The sequence below is a fragment of the Sus scrofa genome, chromosome 18, assembly GCF_054392235.1.
Source record: "Sus scrofa isolate SSC_HxYL_T2T_F1_AM1 chromosome 18, Sscrofa_HxYL_maternal_Yorkshire_Landrace_v2.0, whole genome shotgun sequence".
In the NCBI taxonomy this organism is placed as follows: domain Eukaryota; kingdom Metazoa; phylum Chordata; class Mammalia; order Artiodactyla; family Suidae; genus Sus; species Sus scrofa.
In genome coordinates this window covers 64,376,479-64,394,169 of record NC_139400.1, presented here as the reverse complement: position 1 = coordinate 64,394,169, position 17,691 = coordinate 64,376,479, and the positions used below count along the sequence as shown (strand labels likewise).

Genomic DNA, 17,691 nt, shown 5'->3' with positions numbered 1-17,691 from the left:
TTTACGGCCATTTACAGCGCTGCTCTATTTTCACAGAACAATTACACCCCACAGTTGGCCGTGATGGTTCCCTCCTCCTCAAGGTCAAGGCCATCTAAAGCATAAAGGACAGACGCCCGAGCCCTCAGGGCGTCATCCATCCCTTGGGCAGCTGCGATGCTGCTCGCAAGGCTTTCCTGCAGAAAATGACGACGCCTGCTCTGCAGGGTTTCTAAGTGTGCCGCAGAGTTTTGCTCTGAGCCAAACACTGACTGGACGCGTTCACTTGCAGTGTCCACCCAGAGTCCACGCTCCCATTTCTCAGCGGATCAAGGGCGTCATCTAAAAGCTCAAATGGATTTAGACGAGTTCCTCCTTTCTTTTGACCAAAATGTGAACTGAGAATATTCTCAAAACACGGCAGTTGTTTTTAAAGCAGGAAAGAATTTCTCAACAGCCAAAGCGGTTCTGATCAATGCATTTTTCAAGGCTATGACGCCCCTGCTATGACTCCGTGGCAGTGGTTCTCCCTTTATTTCTGAGTAGTCACTACCTAGTCACCCACCCGCTCAGCAAATATGCCGCGAAAGCCTAGTAGGTACCCGGCGCCCTTCCGAGTTCCGAGCACTGGTCACAGAAAGACGACTTCTCTGCAGCCCAGAGAACACCTTCTAGGGACACGGAGTTGGGAGTGATGTGGCAACCACAGCACCACACTGCCTGGCATCAGTGCGAGTCAGGCGCCACGGGAAACAGGAGAGAAGACCAAATACAAGAACCAAGGCCAGGAAGCCTCCCCTCCTTGGTCCTGACTCCATCTCTCCCCCTCCCTCCTGCTGTGGGAGCTCAGGTGAGTTCCGCAGCACCTCTGGGCCTTGATGCCTTCGTCTGCAACCTAAGAGGCCCGCCCAGGGAATTGCTAAGATCCTTTCAGCACCTCAACTGAAATTCCGAACTGCGTTACTTGAGCAGAGCAGCGAAACTATGAAAGCAATGAAACGAGTCGGATCCTTCATCTCTCACCTAAGTGATAATCTCTGCATTCATTTTCCTGGAAGCCCCTCACAGTCAGAGCATCAGAAGAAATCTCTTCGCAGGTCTCCGAGAGCGGCTGGATGATATCCAGTCTGGGCCTGGCGCAGTATTCGCTTTCCTGGGGCAAAGAGAGGGGAGAGGCTCGTTTGTTTCTCTTTTTGTCTTTTAGGGCCCCACCCGCATTATACGGAAGTTCCCAGGCTAGGAGTCCAATCGGAGCTGCAGCTGCCAGCCTACAGCCACAGCCATGCCAGATCTGAGCCACGTCTGTGACCTATCCCACGCTCACGGCCGCGCCAGCTCCTTAACCCACTGAGTGAGGCCAGGGATTGAACCTGCATCCTCATGGATACTAGTCAGGTTCTTAACCCACTGAGCCACAATGGGAACTCCAAAAGGCTCATTTAAATTGCCTTTCTCGGAGTTCCCATTGTGGCACAGTGGTTAACGAATCCAACTAGGAACCATGACGTTGTGGGTTCGATCCCTGACCTCGCTCAGTGGGTTAAGGATCTGGCATTGCCATGAGCTGTGGTGCGGGTCGAAGACGTGGCTCGGATCCTGCGTTGCTGTGGCTCTGGCATAGACTGGCAGCCACAGCTCCAATTCAACCCCTAGCCTGGGAACTTCCATATGCCACGGGAGTGGCTCAAGAAAACTCAAAAAAAAAAAAATTGCCTTTCTCTAGATACGAATTAATTCTAGTCAGCCATAATTAAGCACTTTGGGTTTGTAAGTTCAGCAGATGTAAGCCCTTCTGACCACCTGCCGTGGATGGCCCCACAGCAGTGGTTTACTTTGACCTCTTGTATGAGACACACAGGATGGACACCACTGGGCCAGGTCCATGGTCCACCGCTGCAGCCCCTTCATCTCCAAGGGCAGCCCCCGCATCCTTCGACCACGTGGTTAGGAAGAGCCGAAACCATCCCAGAACCTGCCCCCCGAGCCAGACCACGGCCACCTCTAGGAATTTCAGTGGCTACGCTGAAAAGCCAGAGACCAAGAGTTATGTCTATGGCCGTGCCTGCTGAGCTGATGGAAATGGTTTCGGCCTGCACCAGCCGGTGTGACGGACATGGGTCACAGGGGGACACCGCTCGCCTGACCGGGATTCCTGTGACTGAGAAGCAAATGTAGACAGCACATGAGGGCCACGACTACAGTTTTGGCCATGGCAGTTCTAGAGCCGGACAGAAGGGGTACAGATGCTTTGCTGAGGGCCTCTGACAGTTCTACTGACTGGCCAGGTGACTGTCAACAGATTATTCTCCTTGAGGCCTTAAATCACCTCTGGGGAAATACTGTTGTTCCCTGTCCTGCAGATGAAGGAAGTGAGAGGATGAAGACATTTACGGAGGCCGCGGCTGCCAAAGGGGGAGGAGGAGGGAGCAGGAGGGACTGGGAGCTTGGGGTCAGTAGATGCAAACGACTGCATTTGGACTGGATGAGCAACGAGGTCCTGCTGTGTAGCACGGGGGACTGTGTTTAGCCACTTGTGTTGGAACATGATGGAAAATAATGTGAAAAAAGAATGTGTGTGTGTATATATATATATATGCATATATATAAAAATGTACACACACACACACGTATGATTGGGTCACTCTGCTGTATAGCAGAAATTGATGGACCATTGAAAATAAACTATAATAAAAAAATTAAAAAATTCTTTTTACTAAGGCCAAAGTTACATGAATAAAGAGTGAGACAGTGATTTGTGGAAAAACTGGGACTATGGATTTGAAATCCAGTGTGTTTTACATAAAGCTCACATGCCCTCTGACCATTGAGCACAGAGGCATAAAACATAACACCTGACGACTTCGCAAGGCAACAAGACCTAAAGCTGCGTGGCACTGGTGCAGAGAACACGGATGAAAGGAACAGAATGAAACAAGTCTAGAACATTCCCCAACTCTCCAAGGTCCCTCAGTAAAACAGTAAGCCTCAAAGATTTTTTTTCATCCGTTCTGTTAGGTTAATTGAGAAGCAATTATGTTAGCTTTGCATCTCATATATTTAAAGCATTCCAAAAGTGAAAAGGCAACTAGGAAAGATCAATTAGTAGGGGAAAAAAACCCCAGTGGATATGCAGGATAATTCAGTGGTTTTGTGGAGAAATAAACAGTATCTGAATTTTAAAACAATAGCTACAAAAAGAAAAAAAACAAACTCAGACTTGAAAGTTTTAAAAATTAACTGCTGTGACAATGACAAAAAATATCAAAATTAAAATAGCAAAATAGAAAAAAAAAAATTGAACCAAAGAATGTTAAAAGAAAACCATCTTGCTAGGCCATATAAATAGCTCCTTTGTGTGTATGAGGACTCCATCAGCCAAATGCGATGGATGAGAAATGCATCCTCTCATTATTTTACAACCTTTGCTCCCTGGTCAAAGAGCCTTGCTTACATGTGAATTTCCAGGAGCCGGAACTTGGCCTTGCTGATCTTTGAGAGTCAATGCTAAGCACCATTCTTAACATACATGTGTTTAATTAATTAATTTACGAATTATTAGTTGCACCCCCCACACGTGGCATTTCCCAGCCAGGAATCAAACCCATGCCACAGCAGTGACCATGCTGGATCCTTAACCAGGAAAGAAAAACAAAACACAAATTGATAACAGCTTCATAATTAGGTTTCATCAGCCAGATGAAATAATTCACAACCACCAGAAGCGAGGCTAGGAGACCCCACAGCCATGTGGAGAGAGAATATGCAGAAGTGCTCCTAAAAACATGGCTATAACTGTGTCTGCCACTGCGTGAGGGGGCCGGCATGTGTATAACAGGTGCAACGAGGGAAAATATGCTGGGATAGTATTGTGACTCAGAGAAAAACCAATTCTGTTTACTGTTGCAGTTAAACTGGCTTTTTGTTATGAAAAAAAAAGAGGGGGCATGGCTGGCCCTAGGCTTGCTTCTTTATTCCTTCTGTTGTATTGGTTCGTCTGTGTGTAAGGATTTTAGGGCCCTCTGGGGCCTCTGGGGTGGGAGGAGAGGAGTGGTCACACGCACTGCACACACGCTTGTGCGTCCCTCCAAGACCCTCGCTTCGTCCTCTGGAAAAATCCCACTTTTGCATTTGCTCTCCGAGGCTGGCCTTTCTTGATTTTTCCTCCTTTCCAATGGTGTCTTTTATTAGCAAAGGTTTCCTTCCTTTCTTTTTTTGGGTCAATTGTTGATTAGGCTTTCTGTTTTCATTGTACTGCTTCTTTCCTTATGTCTTTCAATCACCTTCTCAGTCCTCCTCACACTCATCAAAAAGCACTGCATTTACTCCCTCAGGAGCCACTGCTTTTCTTTATTTTCCAAAAAATAAATAAAATAATAATAAATGGATGGCCTGCAACAGGGCTAGCAGCCAGCCCTATTGATTTCAGCGGGTTTGAGTGTTCACTTAAGTCTACAGCATCCCATTGCCTAGCAACACGGGCGCCCAGAGCTCCCGGTTACCATAGTGATGGCTTCCTGATGCAAGTGCTTGCTCGGAGAAATGCTGGAGAGCAGCTACCCCTTCCAAACCAGGGCTCCCAGGGTTCTTCTCCCCGCCGTTTGAAAAGGGGCAGGGAGAGAACAAGACAAGGAGACTCCACTCCTTGTAAAGGGCGAGACCATCAACTGCAGTTCTTTTACACACAGCATCCAAAAGAAAGTCCTCTGCAATGACTGCGCCTTGAAGCCACCCCTAGCCTCTTCCTGGCAGGGCCCCTAGACTCTGACAATACAGACAAACCGGGCACGGGACCCATCTAGTCTTCAAACAAAAACTCAGCACACAGGCCCCTCTGCTGGACCTCCTAACAGGCTTCATTTCAAAGTCATGTACAACGAGATTCTGATTCTCGGCTGCTTACCCTCAGCCATTCATCTCATACCATCATTCGCACTGATAAGTGAGACTTAGGAATGATCCAGCTACTTCAAAACAAGAATCAAGTTCCTCAGCATCACTGGGCCGCTGGGAAGTAAACAAAGACGTCCGGACCCCAGACATAATGGCCCGCCCTCTCTGTCATTCGCTGCGACCACAGGCACCCCTGCTGTTGCTGCAGGTCAACTTCCTTGCTGTCATCTCCGCTGATGCAGAGTGTCAGCTTGGCTGCTTTGCCTTCCAGCAAGAGGAATCCTTCATTCCTTTTGACTGAAATGTCAAGAGAGGTGGAAAAAAAGAAAGAAGAAGAAGAAAATAAAAGACTCCCCTTTGCTTGGCAAAAGGAACAAAGGCAACCATTGAATGGAGCTCCTGAAAGGTAAAGACGTCAGGTCTGCAGGGCGGTCTCTGTCGACCTTGTTTTATGGGTCAGAAGGTTCTGCTTAGACTGGAGCTGAGTCCTTTCAGGGGCAACGTGATCTGGGCAAAGGAGTACCGATGACCCACGCTTCCCATTGTACTGGGGGTGAAAACAAATTACCGTTTTTTCCGAAACCTCCTTGACGTAGGAAAGGACGACCAGCTGATCCCAGAGAGGCGCCAGCCCGCTGATGTAGAATTCAGTTTCAAACTGAGACACTGCAAACAGAAGGGATGCAAGGGTCACCACCAACAGCAGCAAAGAGCAGCTCGCAAAGGACGGGACACGTCGCCTCCGAACGCTGGATGGACTCACTTGGGAAATCCAGCACTAAAGAGGGCACAGATAAACACACCTTCTCGACAACGAGCAGTACCAGAAAAGGACAGCTGGGAACTTACACTTGAAAGTTTCTATGACGAACAAAAAGCGACCTTGACAAAAACGGCAGCATGAACGATGGTCAAGGGTGATACCCACGTAGCGAGTTTAAAAATGACTGTGAAACCTCATTGAAGACACTCTGACATCCAGGAAAACCCAGTGTAAACAATTATGAATAACAATAACTTAAAAAAGTTACATGTTAAATAATTTTAAAATATCAATGACAAAATAATTTTTAAAGAAACATACATTTTTGTCTTCTGCGTTATGGCGGTACGATGACCTCAAGGAGCACGCTGTTTGTAATTATGGAAAAACTGTGACTACTTTTCAACATCTAATAAACGTTTTCTCTAAAGACTTAACAGTTTTTATAGAAAGCGTGTAAATACAGATCCCACTATGATGAAACACCAGTTTCTTAAGTGAAATGAGCTCAGAGGAAATAAACTTCTCTTTCCTTCTTACAGCTAGTTATTCAAACTCAGCTATTGCATCAGTTAAGAAATACACAGATTTAATTACAATGGACCTCTAAGATCTTACAGAAGGCGCAACGGTACAAGCATTGCTACAGTATGATTTTAAGGACTAGCTGTTGTTGAACATTTATAATAAATGGCTCTTGTTTTAAGCAACTAAGTTTTGGGAGGGTTTGTTATATGCAGTAAAGCTGAGACAGCAGCGGTCCCAGAAAAGGCCTCTTCTAGGAACTACACGTACAGATTCATTCGGGAGTAAATGCTCATTTGGACCCACCACATTTTCTAAGAGTTTCTTTTTTCTTTTTTACAACGATTTTTATTTTTTCCATTATACCTGGTTTACAGTGTTCTGTCAATTTTCTACTGCACAGCAAGGGGACCCAGAGTCTGTTCTTCTCAGCACTTCGGTGGTACTGGCTTCAGGTTTCGTTAACTTTTATGCTAAAATGACCATCTTTTTCAAACCAGCGGAAGTCAGCATATTGCAAACGATACTGAATGTGGAGTCGGGAAATCTGGGTTTTACCTGCAATTGAACTCAACTTGGAAAATTCATGTGCATTTCTGTGGGTATAATTTTCCCATCTACAAAAGAAAGGAATTGGCCTAGAAATAAACCCTCTAACGCAGATGAAACGAGAGGGTCCCGAGTTTTTCTTCCCCCTCCATTCTCCTGGTAAATCACCTAGTGATACTTAGTGCCGGTCTGCAATGAGTGCTCCTTCAACAACTGTCTTGGAAATTTAATTTTCTCGCCAAAATGAAATTTTATTTTGCGGAAATACTAAACAGTTAATAACAAGAGGAAACTATGTTAAATGTTAAAAGGATGTTAAAAAGGATACTATTTCTTAAGCTCTGTCCTTGGTTGGACTGCGCAGGTGGTCAGGGTGCCCTGGACAGAGTTCGAGTGGTGCCAGCTCTGCCACGAACCCTTTTTCCTCCACCTCTGAGGATCTGAACGGAACACCCTTGTTTCACACATGAAGCACCTGCGTAGAGAACTACCTCCCCCACAACCACACGCGCAGAGCCGAGCACGTCCAGCAGGCACTGAAGGTTCTGGAGAGGCTCCCCCAGTGCTGGGTGTGAACATGGTGGGGGCAGGGGGTAGGGACAGGGAAAGGCTGGAATGCACCCTGTGGGGCGACACACGACCCAGCGGTCAAAGAGGTGATAGGTTCACGTCCTAGAAGATACACAGGCATGTAAACAGGAGCTTTGGATGCCAGCACTCCTGAGGTTGCCTAAACTCTGGTAGAGATGGCCTTGAGTTTGGTTTTACTAAATCGCTTTCTATCACTGAAATGTCACACACACAGTTCCCTCACCAGCAACCTGTGTGAAGAACGAGCCATCAGAGATGCCGCAGAGACTGCTCAGGGCACCCACACGGAGGCTTTGATGTGCTTGTCTGCCGTAGGCACCCAGGGCAGAGCATCTTCTACGGCTTGGTGGGTGAACGAGGTACCCTCCCCATCTGGATGCTAAAAGGGCTGCTTAGGCTCACACGCAGCGTCAGACAGACGCCCTCCTAAAGTTAACGGAATCCATGTCAAGGCCTTGGTTTACATGAATAAGCTCTAGGAATCAGAACCGAGAAGCTAGGAAATAATTTTACTCCATGGGAAATAATTCTTTCCTCCTCTACATCCAGATTTCTGTCCTCAAGGGACGGAATAATTCATACCACAGAAGACGTCCTGTCCTTCAGCCACGAACATGCAGAAAATCTAATGTGTAAACAAGGCAAGAGACGAAGAAGCACACACCCACCTCCTCAATTCCAGATACTATAACAATGCTTACTTGCTACGTACTAAATCCTACCAGACTTTACCAATTTAAAAGCAGTAACAATTTAGGTAAAAATGACAAGAAGTGACTCAATTACAAACCAACAACCGTTATTTATGAAGGTAAAATGGTATATAAAAGGGCATGGTTGAGATTTCCAGGGCTACAGTAAGCAAGTTTCAACATTCGGATAAAGCTGCAATTAAATGATTCTCTTCATTTTATTAAAGTGATTTAATATCAACAGAGATCTTCTTATGGAAAACAAAATTGCAATTACAGTCATACCCAGTATGGGTCACAAATCAAGAGCTCTAACAACGGCTGCTTTGAAGAGTCCACCCCTTAGAAATTCATCTCCGTCAATACTTGTTAGGAATGCTATCGGCTGGAAAAAAGACACCTTCCTAATGCGAGTTCCTAGTTTAGGGAAATGTCTACAGCTACTCTGGATTTTAAAAAAGGCATTTTGGAATGAACGGCGGGGTTCTGTTTTTTCATCACTAATTACGAATGCAGCGAAACAGGACTGTTTTAAGATCTATCATGACTCAGCATATCCTTTATATTAATGCTGAATCCATGCAGGGCTGACTGGAGGCAGTGGCGTCAGAATGAAGTATAAGGAACATTCTTAATGAATAGATTAATTATGAACAGATTTAGCAAAAGAAATGCTGACTGGTAATATTTACTCACCTGAAGAACATATATAAATTATGTACGAGTTTATTGACTGGCTGTATAAAATATCTTCAAATAGTTACTGCCTTTCTATTTCAAAATTCCAGTGGACCAAAATTTGTTTGTTTTCCCTGAAACTGTTTTTTCCCCACATAACAATTTTTAATACTTTCAATGAAAAAAATGTTCTAAAGGAAAGCCAGTTTGAATACAGGTGGTTTATAGGTCTCCTACCACAGAAGCTCAACCTTCCAACTACATCTGGAAAAGCGAGATTGTAAAGAAAATAAGGACAAATTCAGCTGGAGAGCACTAAAAGAAAACAGAATGCAAAAGCTGGAGGAGAGGCAAAAAAAGGAGAGAAACCTGCAGAGTTTCTAGAAGGAGTCACAAAAGACTGCAGCTGGCCAGATTTCAGTCAAGGAGACCCAGAAAGGGGCGCCTCGGGAATGCCCCGCAGGAATTGCTCTTCGGTCCCCTGGACGCCGATGCAGGTGAGCTGAGGTACACATCACAGCTGCAGCACAGCCTTCGTTCTGGCAGAGGTGGAAGGTCTGCTGTGCTCTGGTTTACTCCAGAGGATAAAGCACTCCTAGACATGCTAGAAGAAATAATTCAGGAAAAGGATTCTAAGCAGAATAAGAGAATAAGAGGAAGAAATATCAAAAGGACCATTCACATAAACATGCTATTCAGGCAGGTCCTATGGTCCCAGAATGAGGGCAATTCTGTACACAGCCCTGAGCCAGAAAGGCGGCTTGAGTTCTAGATCAGTGCTACCCAACAGGACACTGATGAAAGCTGAAAGCACGGCTTCTGCATGCAATTTAAGATTTTCTAGTAGCCATGTGAAAGAGTAAAAGGAGGTGAAACTTTAAAAGTATTTTATTTAATGTAACATAACCAAAACATGACCATCTCAACGTGTAACAGCATAAGAAGATATTAATGAGATCGTCTGCTTTTTTAATTTTCATCCTAAGTCTCGGAATCCCGCACACTGCACGTCCCCATGGCACCTGCCGCACGTCGAGCACTTGGTATCTCTGAGCGGCAGGTGGCTGCCATCAACAGTGCAGGTCCAGGGCCCCGCAAATTTGTTTTTAAAGTGGGAGGAATTTTACTCAAATACGTTCTGGTGATGCTCGCCGTGGTCATAATTTTCAGATACACACTGTATTACTTTAATTTGTAGTTTCTAGGAGGGGGTTTTATTTGCTTTTTGTTTGTTTTTGGTCACTCTCTCAGCGCACGGAGGTTCCTGGGCCAAAGGTCAAGCCTGAGCTGTAGCTGTGACCTACGCCACAGCTGCGTCAGTGAGGAACCCTTGGCCCACTGCGTCCTGCTGGGGGTTGAACACAAGCTGCTGCAGAGACAATGCTGGATCCTTAACCCACTGTGCCACAGTGGGAACTCCCTACGGTTTCTACTTTTGTCTCTCCGTAGTTTTAGGAAATTTTTCTTGAACTACTGTTTCTGGTATTTATTCCATTCTCTTGTTTTGTTTTGTTTTCTGGGACTCTAACCTGTAGGCTGAATCATCTTTGCCTACCTTTAATAGTTACCATTTAATCAAATCTTTTTTTCCCTTTATTTGTGCTTATAATTTTTTCCTCTTCTAGTTCTCCTATAGCTTCTATTATGTTTGTTTCTATTGTTCCTGCATTTCTTCCAGTGTAGTTTTCATTTCTGAAATAATCTCTTACCTTGTTTATAAATATTTCTTGAGTTCTGTCATTTTGAGATTTCAAGACTCTGATTCTTACTGTTCTTTCACGCCGTCCAGCGCGCCCTCAGAACGCCTGGGAGGTGTTGTGAGGCGGTACAGTTGTGACCTCTTTTGTGGGCGTTTCTTTCTGGTGTGCTTTCATTGCCAAGGAGGTTAATTCTGCTCCGTGTTCGTTTTTCCTTAAACCTTAGTGTGGAATCCAAGCTTGGTACTTTTCCATGCTTGCTTCTGTGTGTGTGTGTGTGGGGGGAGTCCCTGATGCCTCAGGAGGAGGCAGGAGCTGGGATCCGTCCTCTGACCTCACGGAAGCCCTCATCCGCAGTCCTCATCCCGCGTTAAAGCGCCGGCCCCGCGCTTTCTGGGACTTCATCTGGACTCTGCCTCTCGTTCTGCTTTCCTCTTGCCCATCCGCTCAGGGTTTATTCTCCGTGGGCTCGGCGCTTGCAAGAAGGGCTGGCCACTCACCTGTGAGGGTCCACAGGGGCTGCTGGGCTGTCCGAGCCCCTCACCCTAACGCAGCCCTGCACCCGCCCCTCGAGGGCAGCCATGGTCTCTTCCAGAAAACACCCTCCGGCTGTTGTGGGGTTCTGGCCTCGAGTGCCTGAGAAGCCCCTTGCCTCCTCTGTTTTCTCTCAGACACTGGAACCACAGTGGGTGCTGGACTACTGGTGTGTTCTGCCATCTACGTGTATCTGGGGGTCCCCAGGGCTACGATGGAAAAGTGCTGTTGGGTTTTTGGTTGCGTGACCCGTACACTGTGGTTGAAATGCAAACTGTGCAGTCACTACGGAAAACTTCAGAAAGTTTCAGAAAGAACTGCCATATGACCCAGCCATTCCCTTTTGGGTGTGCATCCCAAAGAAGTGAAAGTAGGATCTTCGAGAGACACCAGCACACCCGTGTTCACTACAGCATCACCTACAACAGCCAAGATACACAAACAACCTAAACGGCATCACCAGAGCAACAGGTAAAGCACGCACGGTGCATATACATAAAAGGAAATATTACGCGGCCTCAAAGGAAGAAAATGCCGCACCATATGCGGCAAATACAGATGAACCTTGAGGAAGGCAAGCGAAAGAAGCCAGCTGCTGAAAGACAAACACCACATGGCCACTGACACAAGGCGCTTAAAACAGCCAAATTCATAGGATCAAGGTTTAAAGGGGAGGGGGAACTGGGGCGCTGCGAATCAATAGGCATTAAGTTGCCCTTAAGCGAGATGAATGAAGCAGGAGACCTGCCGGCCAACATTTACACCTGTGGCCGCTAACAATGTCTCGTGTCCTTTAAAATCTGGTAAGAGGGTAGATCTCATGTGAAGAGTTCTTACCACAATGAGATAATCTTTTAAAATAAATAAACAAACAGTAAGTCCTGAGACCTACCCCCCCAACCTCTCTGATGCGACGACTAACTTAGGTCAGACACCAAGAACACGCACACAGAGCGCTTCTGTTTCAAAGGGTCACGTCACTGTTTGGATTTGATTCCCTTTTCTCAGAAATCTTTTTTTTTTTTTTTTTTTTTTTTAAGGGCTAAAGGCGGGGCACATGGAAGTTCCCAGGTTAGGGGGCAAATCGGAGCAATAGCTGCCTACACCACCGCCACGGCAACGTGGGATCCGAGCTGCATCTGCGACCTACACCACAGCTCGCGGCAGCGCCGGATCCTTAACCCACTGAGCGAGGCCAGGAATCAAACCTGTGACCTCACGGATGCTAGTCAGATTCATTTCCGCTGAGCCATGACGAGAACGCCCTCCTTAGAAATAATTTTGATGGCCATTCAAGGCAACTAGCTTCTAGAGATTCCCTAAGAATTTGGAGGGAAACACTGAAGCGCTGCCAATCCCAGGATACAAGAGGGGAAAGAGAATTCCTACTTTTCCAAATGAGACACTTCACTGAATGCAAATAAAACCAGCATACTGCCTTTCCATTTCATCTTTAAAGACCAGGTGAGCAGACATTATCACTGGCATAGTTAAAGGGTCTTCAGAGAATTTCTACCCCATGGTTTTTATCTGAGAGCCCAGCTTCTTTTCTTCTCATCAGCGCCTCTGGCTGCAAAGGAGGGCCTGGGGTTGGGCGGAGGGCGGGCATGGACGAACAGACGGCACAGCGGTTGGGAGCAACAGCTCTGAAACCCTAGGCTTATCACACGCTGCCTTCTTTGCGTCTGAGTGGGCTACTCGAACCCTCCGAACCTCAGCTTCTCCGCCTGTGAAATGGGCTAACAGCCCCACGCGCTGGGGTCACTGTGAGGAACAAATGAAACTGTCAGTAACGTGTTCAGCACGTGCCTTGGTGTGGCTGTTATAAAACGGACACAACATACGTACTACTTCAAGTGCTTCGGGTTTCTTACTGCTACTTACTCTGGAGAACATTTATCAACTCCATGTCCAACACACACTCGAGTCTCCAGCACAGAGCGGGGAAGAGGAGGAGGAAGGGCGAGAGGAGCAGACGTGTAACAGAACAAACAAAAGCAGACAGAGCTAGATCCTTAAGCCCCAACACCCTGAACGGCAGCAGAGCCGTCCCGGCTCCTGTTGAGACTCAGACACGGAGAAGAATCGCGTCACTCACATGCACAGGAGAACAGTCCCACTGCTGGAACCTGTGTGTCTGGGTCAGAAGGGTGACAGGTGGTGGAGAGAGACACTTAGATCTAGGAAAGGCATTAATCTCCAGCTCTGCTCCACCATAGGCACCAGGCCTTCCATTTCCAAGTCACCGCTTCCCCAATCAGTCAAGAGCTGAAAACGCAAGAACGCGCGCAACAGAGCAAGGCAGAGAGCCGCTTGACTCAGGTGAAGAAGACGCCCCTGTTGCCTCCTCCCGCTCTTTCTTCCGGCTTCTCTGTCGCTTCACGCAGATTCCCATGTGGCTCTCCTCGTGATTATTACTGGCTGGGAAACAAACTTTCACCTGAGCTCAAGGCCAGGAAGTCAATCATTAATTCCTCGCATGTAAGTTACATCTAGCCCAGGCAGGCAGGAGACGCCCCCAGAAGGACACACACATATTGGCTTCATTTCCCAAACACAGCATCAGCTCCCAAATGCCATCCCATTAAGACCGTGGATGACTTTGGTAAAAAGTGCCAGAGAGTCCTCTGACAACCAGAGACCCAACTTCAGTTGAAATAAGTACAGCGGGAATGGGCCACAGCCTACTTTGCACACTGTCACTGGAAGAAGAAATGACACCCCCGCGTCTTAGGTAACCTTATGTTTTCACGGATTGGAGACTGGCCAGTGAGCTTCATCTTTATTATCATTATTAGTGTTCACTTGTAAGAATAAAGTACTATCCGCTTGAGAGGAATACCTGTGTGTTGTTTCTGAGATTCTGACTCAGGAGGAAGAGTGATAAACCTGCGGCTCCTAAGAGGTGTGCGGCCACGGATATCCCCTGCATCTCAATGCCATTTTTCACCTCATTTCCTAAGGAAGGCTGGCTCATACTGTTCAGGGCTAGAGCGGATTGTAATGCAGCCCTCCTAATATTTCTCTTTTCCTTTATCCTAGTCAAGGACTCTTATCTAAGCCACTTTGCCTCCTGCTGGGGAAATGGTTTATATCCTTAAAGGTTTGCTCTCAAGAGGGGAAAAAAACGGTACTTAACCACTAACCATAGTAGTAAAACGTCCAGGAGGTGACACTGTGAGTCCCACACACGGTCTACTTCACGTAAATTGAAGCACAGATGCGCCTCACGTTGATACCGGGATCCCAGGGCTCTAGGGCCACCGGGCGGCTGTCAGCAGCCCTGGGGCCGGGCCCGAGGTCCAGCGCCTTGATAACGTGCTATGCGCCTCGAGTCAGCCAGCGCCACTGCAAGCCACCTACGGTGACACTCCTTCCCCCGCTGACGTCTGAGGCTCACGGCCCCCTGGGAGGGTAGAGGTCTCATCACCTCCATTTCACACGGGGGCGGAGGTCAAGCGACCTGACCAGACAGACAGGAATCTGGCAAAAGGCCTGGTCCCCTTGAGAGTGAAATCTGAAGGTTCCGCAGAGTTAGATTCTAGGCATTTTAATGCCAAGGCAGGATGACCCTGGAGCTTAGTTGCCTTCCTGAGCCTCCGTTTTCTTCAGCTGCAGAGCAGGGGACATGCCACCTGCCCTTCAAAGGGCCGCTGTGACAGGGACGTGAATGGCAGCAGGTAACGCACACAGGCAATGCCCCCCCACACCTAGGAAGCGAGCAGTAAATGCTGACCAAGGAGAGATGATGGCGGCTGCATTTTTATGTTTTCCTGGCAATTTTTACATCCTAAAATTCCCAGAGTTCTTGGTGGTGGTGGTGGTTGTTTTTTAAACTTGTCTGCATATAAATATTCTAATACTTATCTCTCAGGATACTATGCATTGAGATGCTCAGGTTTTTGTTTTTGTTTGTTTTTTCCTGGCAGGCAGGGAAGGGGCAGAAAAGAAGAGGGAAATACTGAAAAAAAGTTATCTTTATCTTCCAGTTCTCAGTCTTTTCATTTTGTTCCTCAGTTTTTCTCAGGACCACTATATTCTGCATATACCTGTTTTGTTCATATGCTGAGAAATCTGAACTATGAATTTATGTATTTATTTATCCTTCTAAGGCAATGCCTCCCCCGGAAAAAACTACCAAAACCCTACCACCAACTTCTGACTTCAAGCACAAAATATCCCAGGTTTAAATGCTGTCACCGTATTAGCCAGGTCGGCACATCTTTCTGTTTCTAGAAATATAATCGGGGCAAATGATTTATCTCAGCTTTGCCCTGTTTTAACAAGCCACCAAATGTATACTCCGCATCCACCATGGAAATGGGTAAATCAACTTTTCAGTTGACTCATAATAGGGCAAACTTTTTTTTGGCCACAAAACTGTCTCCTATTGCTCAGTTCTAGATAACACAAAAAGAGCTTTTACCCTCTGTTTAATGGACAAAAGTCAGTCAATTTTGGTCCTTTTTGTCTGAATAATTTTGGCATTAGGTCATGAACCAAGTTCGAGACTGGCATGTCATCCTTGGCATTCTTTTCCTGAATAGCTGTTTCCCACAGTCACCGAGTCATTCAACACAATAGATATTATTTAACACCGACTATGTGCCAGGTATCAGGTCACATGCCTGAGATACAAACACTGAGCAAAAACAGACCCAGTGTGGCCCTCAAGGAGGCTTCAGTCCAGAAGAGACAGAAACGCGCTGAGGAGCCACCTGATCACCACACATGATCCAGGGCTGGACAGAGGAACCTTCCCCATGCCTGGCACGGATCTGACCTGCTTAGGAAGGGCCAGTGGGTTTTCCCAAGAAAGCAACACCTGAGCTGAAGTCTGATCAAAGATGACAAGGGGTCAGTGAAGGGAAAAGGGGCAAGAAGAGCATTCTAGAGAGAAGTGAAGCAGCAGCCTGGATGGGCAGAAGCAGCCCCGTGTGGCTGGAGCAGAGGCCGAGAGGAGAGGCTGGGAAGGCAGGCGAGGGGCCAACGCAGGTCCCTGTGGTCGTGCTGAGAAGTCTCACCTCCACCCTGAGCACCAGGGCAGGGACGGAAGGTGGTGACACCATCTGACGTGTGCTCTGACTGCAGCGGGGCCCAGGTCCAGGAAGGCGCAGTGGGAAGAGGGACACCAGGTAGGAGGCCGCTGCAGGACCCAGGTGAGACCGCGGCAGCGCGGACCAGACTGCCGACGGGGCCAGGGGTGATGGCGGTATTACGAGCCGGGCAGGCATGACTCGTAGAATTTTCATGAACAACCTGTGGGACAGGTATTCTCTTCTGCATTTTTTGTTGTTTGTTTTTGCTTTTTAGGGCTGCACCTGCAGTACATGGAGGTTCCCAGGCTAGGGATTGAATCGGAGTTGTAGCTGCTGGCCTACACCACAGCCACAGCAACACGGATCCAAGCTGCGTCTGCGACCTACACACAGCCCAGGGCAACACTGGATCCTTAACCCACGGGTGGGGCCAGGGATTGAACCCACCTCCTCACGGATGCTAGTCAGGTTCGTCACCGCTGAGCCACAACGGGAACTCTTTCTCTTTCCTGCCTTTTACAGATGAGAATTCTGAGGCACGTGGGACCTGTCCAGAGTCCAGGCGCTAAGTGACAGAACCAGGACCCCACCCATGGTTGTGCAACTTCAGAGCCCACGACAACATCATTGGGTAAGAACAGAGCTGGGAAAAAAAGGGTCTCTCCCGCCAAGTTTCATAACTTAACAAAAGCTTCCTGCTCCATGTCACCGAGGGGCAGGTGGCGAGCCCTGCAGAACAGGGCGTCAGGCCTGTCCTTCCCGACACGGTTCCCTTGGGGAGGTCACACCACAGAGGCCGTACCTATTTCAACGTATCGACTCGGTAGGTCCCGCATCTCGCCGGCGTGCCGCTCCTTCACCGAGCATATCTGAGAAGAGAAACCCGCAGGTTACTTTCTTCATCGGCTGCAACACGCGTCATCCCATTTCAATCACACCCGACACGTCGGCTAATCGAGCCTCGCAGCCCTGCAGCTGGCGAGCGAACAGTCGGCCCTGTGACTCAAGGGACAGAAGTGAACCTCCGCGACTTAGACTCTCCAACATCACTGCTCCGTAAAGTCTCCTTGGAGGGCCAAGGAAGGAAGGGAACTGTAATTCGGTTTTCACGTGTTTCCAACGACCTGCTCTCTGCAACTGGACTCGGCCCACCTCTACCACCGTCCAAACGAAGCTCCGGCAGAAGCAGTGGCCAAAACCGCCCAACGGCCAATCTGGCAACGTGCACAGCAGGGCTCCCCATGTTTCCGATGACACAGCAGTAAAGGTATTTCACTGCTGCGCATGCATGACACTTCCGCAAAAAAAGTGTCACATGCTCTCCCGGGCACGTTAAAATCAACCGATTATAAAATTTAAATCAGCGCTGGCGAAGTCCAGTCCAGCCACTTGTCTGTTTTTTTTATGGCCTGTAAGCTAAAAATAGTTTTTACATTTTTGAAGGCTTGAAAAAATGAAAAGGAGGGAGGGAGAAAGGGAAGGAAAAAGAAAAAAAGAAAAATCCTCAGCAGAAACAGTATATAGTGTGCAAGGTTTAACACATTTACCACCAGCCCTTTACAGAAAAAGCTTATCAGCCCCTATTTTAAACTGTATGTATACAGTTTGGATACAGGTCCCCCCACCCCAGTTTTTTTCTTTTAATTGAAGTATAGTTGATTTACAGTGCTTTGTTAGTTGCAGGTATACAGCAACATGATTTTAGTTCTAAAATACACATATATATACATAGGAGTTCCCGTTGTGGCGCAGTG

The 17,691-nt window shown here is 47.4% G+C and overlaps 1 protein-coding gene across 5 annotated transcripts in view; it reads right to left on the bottom strand.

Annotated features, from left to right (window-relative positions):
* VPS41 (VPS41 subunit of HOPS complex) overlaps window positions 1–17,691 on the bottom strand; it is a 165,015-nt gene that overhangs the window by 38,621 nt on the left and 108,703 nt on the right. For all 5 annotated transcript variants that reach the window (XR_014833344.1, XM_085004958.1, XM_003134906.7 and 2 more), the window contains 3 exons: window positions 16,740–16,806; window positions 5,438–5,535; window positions 1,003–1,132 (listed from right to left, as the gene is read on the bottom strand). Coding sequence is in view for 4 of the 5 variants with exons in the window: in XM_085004958.1 (XP_084861084.1) it covers window positions 1,003–1,132; window positions 5,438–5,535; window positions 16,740–16,806 (295 nt within the window). In the remaining variant the exon portion in view is untranslated. The remainder of the gene's footprint in view (window positions 1–1,002; window positions 1,133–5,437; window positions 5,536–16,739; window positions 16,807–17,691) is intronic.